This window comes from Nerophis lumbriciformis, linkage group LG23 (assembly GCF_033978685.3).
Source record: "Nerophis lumbriciformis linkage group LG23, RoL_Nlum_v2.1, whole genome shotgun sequence".
In the NCBI taxonomy this organism is placed as follows: Eukaryota; Metazoa; Chordata; class Actinopteri; order Syngnathiformes; family Syngnathidae; genus Nerophis; species Nerophis lumbriciformis.
Window position 1 is genome coordinate 2,238,796 of NC_084570.2, and position 6,205 is coordinate 2,245,000.

Below are 6,205 nucleotides of genomic sequence, written 5' to 3' on the forward strand. Positions count from 1 at the left end.
TCTGAAAGGATGACCAAGTCAATAAGTCACTGTATGTCAAACGATTAAAATATTTAAACGCGATTAATTTCATTGTGTTCATAGTTATCTCCAAATTAATCGCGATAATCGCAGATAGGTATAATTTTTATAAATTTTAATATTGCAGCATGACAATGTTTTAACCTTCTCTATTAATTAATAACATTTAATATTCAGCCTTCTAATCATTCTGTAAATGAGCACTCGACCAAAACATGCTATAAAAGAATTTACACAATATTTCAGCCAGCCAGAAAAATACCCAGTCACAGTAACAATCTAAATGTTATGTTATCATTGCATCTTAATTGTAATCTGAAGACGGAAGTGAAGCACCACCCACCTATGAACGACCTGCACAGCAGGCAGTGAAGCACCACCCACCTATGAACGACCTGCACAGCAGGTGTTTGCTGCAACTGGGGCTAAACAGATTATTGACGAGGCTATAGCTACAGTCCCTGATGTTGCGAAACCCTTGCTGGGAAGTACAGAAGTCACACATTTGTCATTGTTGGTCGTCAAGGTTACGCAGATCTCAGGGGGGATTTGGATCCAGTCAAAATATGCTTTAATGAAGCGAAGGGAGGAGAACTTTTTCTCCTGGGCATTTTTGTTTAATCTCTGATAAAGCTCACCAAGTTGTTGTCAATTTTCAGATTCACCATCTTACATTTATTTTACAGTGTGATTGTTTCAAGCAAATAAATACAAATCCTTCATGGCCACAAGCAGGGAAAGGGAGACATCCTGCCATTATGGCTCCTCAAAAATAGCCTGTCTTCTCTTTTCCACAAAGTCTGATAAACTGTTCCAAAAGGGAGGTTGTGTCCCCTCTGACTGCGGTATCCATGATATCGGCTCCCCTGCTGGCTTATCTTGATGAGTTTTGCTGCTCGCAAATACCTCACACCCTCATGTCAGTGCTCTCTTGCGCGTCATTTACAGTAATACCTAATGATATACAACTATTTGGTAGTTAACATGCAGATATATACTCAATGTATGCTAGCAATATATTTATTTAGCTCTAGAAATATACATATCATTCTCTAGCTTGTTTGGATTCTTCCATGTAACCAAGTAGGCAACATTATCTTGTCATTATTCACTTTCTTTGTACCATAAACTTTACTAATAGTAAACTAATATTTAGCAAACCAGCAGAGTTACTGTACATAAACCACTTTTCAAAGAAGATTCTCAAGCATGAATTATCTTCAGCCTAGCTGGGGTTGTTGCAATCTGTCACAGTACTTTTTGTTGAAAAACGTCCAAATATTCATGTTTACAGTCTTTTCATTCATGCAAATCAGCTGCTGAAGCATTTTTTTCTTCAGCGGCGGTCGGAGGATCAGGCAGGTTGTATGCAGGACACTTTATGAAGCTGCTGCCTCTCTGTTAAACTCTCATAGTGTACTTCTGAGAGGTTTTGGAGGATGCGGAGTGTGTTTATAGGAATTTCTAATTTCTTCCATTGGTCGAGAAGGCCTGGCTTTCAGTCTCCGTTCTAATTAATCCCAACGGTGTTCTATCGGGTTCAGGTCAGGACTCTGAGCAGGCCAGTCAAGTTTGTCCACACCAGAATGTGTCATCCATGTCTTTATGGACCTTGCTTTGTGCACTGGTGCACAGTCATGTTGGAAGAGGAAGGGGCCCGATCCAAACTGTTCCAACAAAGTTGGGAGCATGGAATTGTCCAAAATGTTTTGGTATCCTGGAGCATTCACTGGAAATAAGGGGCCAAGCCCAATTTCTGAAAAACAACCCCACACCATAATTCCTCCTCCACCAAATTTCACACTCGGCTCAAAGCAGTCCAAAATATACTGTTCTCCTGGCAACCTCCAAACCCAGACTTGTCGACACTGAAATATAAATAGTATGTCTCTTAGGAATCCAGAACAATATCTGTTTATTATGCCAAGAAAGTAAGTTGTGTGTCTATTTCTATCATATTTAAAAACATTTTTAAAAATGTTAGTGTGTGTTTAATATTTTTTGAGCATATTAAACAATGTGGCGATTATATTTATAACCACGGTATAAAATCGCTAACGTGTACACAGACCATTCATTTAATTAACTCAATTGCTCCTCTTGTATTTGATCAATGACAGCCACTACTTGGTACAATAATTATATTCAAAAAGTCTGCAAATAACCCACATAATCAGGAGAAATGGTAGTAATACCTACTCAGTGGTTAGAGCGTCCGCCCTGTGATCGGTAGTTTGTGAGGTTCAACTCTGGCCGAGTCATACCAATGACTATACAAATGGTACCCATTACCTCCCTGCTTGGCACTCAGCATCAAGGGTAAGAATTGGGGGTTAAATCACCAAAATGATACCCGGGCTCGGCCACCGCTGCTCCTCACTACTCCCCCTCATCTCCCAGGGGGTGAACAAGGGGATGGGTCAATATGCAGAGGACACATTTCACCACACCTAGTGTGTGTGTGACAATCATTGGTACTTTTAACTTTTGAGTGCAAGTGATGGCTCAAGAAAATAGGCCGTAGCACATATGCCCAGATGGGCGTAGTCCGTGGAGAGGGACTGGGGAATGGTCTGGCATGGGCACACCCTGAATCATTCAGGTGTTAATTGTCTAACTTCAGACAGCCCTGTACATGTGCAAGCGGGGGCACCTTGGGAGCACTGCAGGATCTGATTTTCTTGGTGACTGTGGTCACCCTTGCATGGAATTGAAAGTACTGTGTATTAACTTATATAGTATTTCTTCTAGTCTTGAAGTATCACATCAGAGGTACCTTTCTCACCATCCCACTGGAGCTCCATCCATCCATTCATGTCCTACCTCTTGTCCCTTTCGTGGTCACGGGGGGTGCTGGAGCCTATCTCAGCTGCATTCAGGTGGTAGACGGGGTACACCCTGGACAAGCTCATTTGATGGAAACAATATCAGTCCGTGGCAGTCAGAATTATTGCTGGTTTGTAGGGGAGACAATAGTTGTTTTTCAAATTAGAACACAAATATCAGAGTTTGGTCCGCATTGCCGGCAGTAAGTCGGACACGTTTCCAGTGAGGGTTGGACTCCGCCAAGGCTGCCCTTTGTCACTCATTCTGTTCATATCTTTTATGGACCGAATTTCTAGGCGCAGTCAATGCGTTGAGGGGATCCGGTTTGGTGGCTGCAGGATTAGGTCTCTGCTTTTTGCAGATGATGTGGTCCTGATGGCTTCATCTGGCCAGGATCTTCAGCTCTCACTGGATCAGTTCGCAGCCGAGTGTGAAGCGACTGGGATGAGAATCAGCACCTCCAAGTCCGAGTCCATGGTTCTCGCCCGGAAAAGGGTGGAGTGCCATCTCCGGGTTGCGGAGGAGACCCTGCCCCAAGTGGAGGAGTTCAAGTACCTCTGCGTTTTGTTCACGAGTGAGGGAAGAGTGGATCGTGAGATCGACAGGCGGATCGGTGCGGCGTCTTCAGTAATGCGGACGCTGTATCGATCCGTTGTGGTGAAGAAGGAGCTGAGCCGGAAGGCAAAGCTCTCGATTTACCGGTCGATCTACGTTCCCATCCTCACCTATGGTCATGAGCTTTGGGTTATGACCAAAAGGACAAGATCACGGGTACAAGCGGCCGAAATGAGTTTCCTCCGCCGGGTGGCGGGGCTCTCCCTTAGAGATAGGGTGAGAAGCTCTGTCATCCGGGAGGAGCTCAAAGTAAAGCCGCTGCTCCTCCACATCGAGAGGAGCCAGATGAGGTGGTTCGGGCATCTGGTCAGGATGCCACCCGAACGCCTCCCTAGGGAGGTGTTTAGGGCACGTCCGACCGGTAGGAGGCCACGGGGAAGACCCAGGACACGTTGGGAAGACTATGTCTCCCGGCTGGCCAGGAAACGTCCCAGGATCCCCCGAGAAGAGCTGGACGAAGTGGCTGGGGAGAGGGAAGTCTGGAAGATGGATGGTTGGATGGAATACAAATATGTGTCATAATTATTTTTGGGCCATGGCGGTTCTTTATGTCGGTTGAAGTAAAGCCACCAGTAAAATAAGAGATTGATATGTTAATAATAGAAGGTATACTTATACTAGTTTGAGGAAGAGAGAAGTGAGACAAGACACACAGGCTAAACAACTATTACATCATGGCACACTGAAGTGTGCAATGAGTGTTCCAAGTGAGGGAGTGCAGGGGGATTTCTGCAAAAACTCTGCAAGACTGTAATTGTAATTCTGAAAGTAGGTAAATTCCTTTACAAGATAAAAAAAAGTATATATTGGGGGAGGTTTTGGTAACACAGGAATCTTTTCATTAAGGACTGTTGCTTGCCAGAAGCTTCTCAAACAGCGGCCAAAACATCCCGTCTGTTTTGGGAGAAGGTGTGTTGATGTAGTTTGTATGCATCAGACGCATTGACCCCGGCGACTCGCCCTACTCTAAGCATGCCGATTAATTTGACTTCACGTAAGAAACACTCACAACATCTGGTTCAAGTTATTTCCAGACCCAGACACCAAGCCTGACATAAAACATGACATATCATCTCAGATGTTACACATTTGTGTTGTTTGATTTAGTTTGGTACAGTTAATGTTTATTTGATACAAATCATTACTTTCGTCCAAAAAGGAAATTATAATGGAACAATAAAAAAGGCGCCTTTTGTCAAACAAAGCTCAAATGAACAACCATGTCTCAATAAGGAATAATGTATTTTGATACATACAGCTCTCCGTGCCACAGTTGAAACATAAGAACGGCCAGGGAAAAACATTTCAAAGCCAGTAACAGTTTGTTTTCTTTTTCAGGTTGAAACTACTAATTGACCAGGAAAAGGCCTACCAAGAACGCAAGGACCAAGAGAACACCAAAAAGGTCACAGGTTTAAAAGAAGAGCTGACAAAGGTCAAGTCCTTTGCATTGATCGTTGTGGATGAGCAGCAGCGTCTCACAGAGCAGCTGAATAAACAGACAGCCAAGGTCCAGCAGCTGAGCACAAGCACTTCCCAGACTCAGGAAGAGCTGAGCTTGGCCACTCACCACCTGCAGGAGGAACAGCAGAAGGTGTGTCGCCTGGAGGCAGAGTTGCGTGATTGTATCAGTCGACACCACCAAGAGCAGGAGGCCATGACGGCCAAGCTGACCAGTGAGGATGCACAGAATCGGCAGCTGCGTCAGAAGTTGTCGACTCTCAGCAGGCAGCTTGACGAGCTGGAAGAAACCAACAAGACACTGCGAAGAGCTGAGGAGGAGCTGCAGGAGCTGAGAGACAAAATTAGCCAAGGAGGATGTGGAAACGCCACCCTCATGTCTGAGCTGGAAGAGCTGCGGAAAAGAGTGCTTGAAATGGAGGGAAAGGATGAGGAACTGATTCGAATGGAGGACCACTGCAGGGACTTAAACAAAAAACTAGAAAAAGAGACTAGTCAGAGTCACAGCTTGAAGGCTGAGGTGGATAAACTTAATCACAGAATTATGGACTTGGAAAAATTGGAAGGCGCGTTTAGCAAGAGTAAACAGGAGTGCAGCTCGTTAAAAACTAACCTCGAGCAGGAAAAGACAGTGTCAAAGGCTCTTTCCAGTGAGCTGGATGCCTTGAAAGCTCAAGTTCAAGAACTAGAGTCTGCTGAGGGTCAGCTTGCAAAAACAGAGTTGACACTGAAGGAAGACCTCACTAAGTTAAAAACATTGACGGTCATGCTGGTGGATGAGAGGAGGGCCATGGCAGAAAAACTCAAGCAGATGGAAAACAAAGTACAAAACAGCACCGGCAAACTTCAAGCAGAACAGGATAAAGTTACATCAGTCACAGAGAAGCTCATTGAGGAAAGCAAGAAAGCCTTGAGGTCAAAGTCTGAGCTGGAAGAAAAGATGTACGGTGCCAAGAAGGAGAGGGACGACTTGAAGGCCCAACTGAAAGCTGAGGAGCAGAAAAGCAACGATTTAGACTCAAAGATCAATGTTATGAAAAAAAGGTTGCAGTCGCTAGAAAACATAGAAAGAGATTACCTTAGAAGCAAAGTCAAAGAAGAGCTTGTTAAAACACCCAAAGTAAACTGCTTCCACCAGGAGGACAACAAAGTCAAAGACTTGACCCAGGAGGTTGAGCGTCTTCGATGCAAACTGAAAGATATGAGGGTTGCAGAAGGAGACCTGTTAAAAACAGATGAGCTTGAATCGTTGGAAAATAAATTAACTAATGAGCAAGAAAAA

The 6,205-nt window shown here is 44.3% G+C and overlaps 1 protein-coding gene across 1 annotated transcript in view; it reads left to right on the forward strand.

The window, feature by feature from the left end:
* The first annotated feature begins 4,803 nt into the window (after positions 1 to 4,803).
* filip1l (filamin A interacting protein 1-like) overlaps positions 4,804 to 6,205 on the forward strand; it is a 14,256-nt gene continuing 12,854 nt past the window's right edge. Inside the window, exon 1 of the mRNA XM_072915852.1 lies at positions 4,804 to 6,205. This exon is cut by the window's right edge and continues 1,359 nt beyond it. Within this exon, the coding sequence (XP_072771953.1) occupies positions 5,120 to 6,205 (1,086 nt within the window). The 5' untranslated portion in view covers positions 4,804 to 5,119.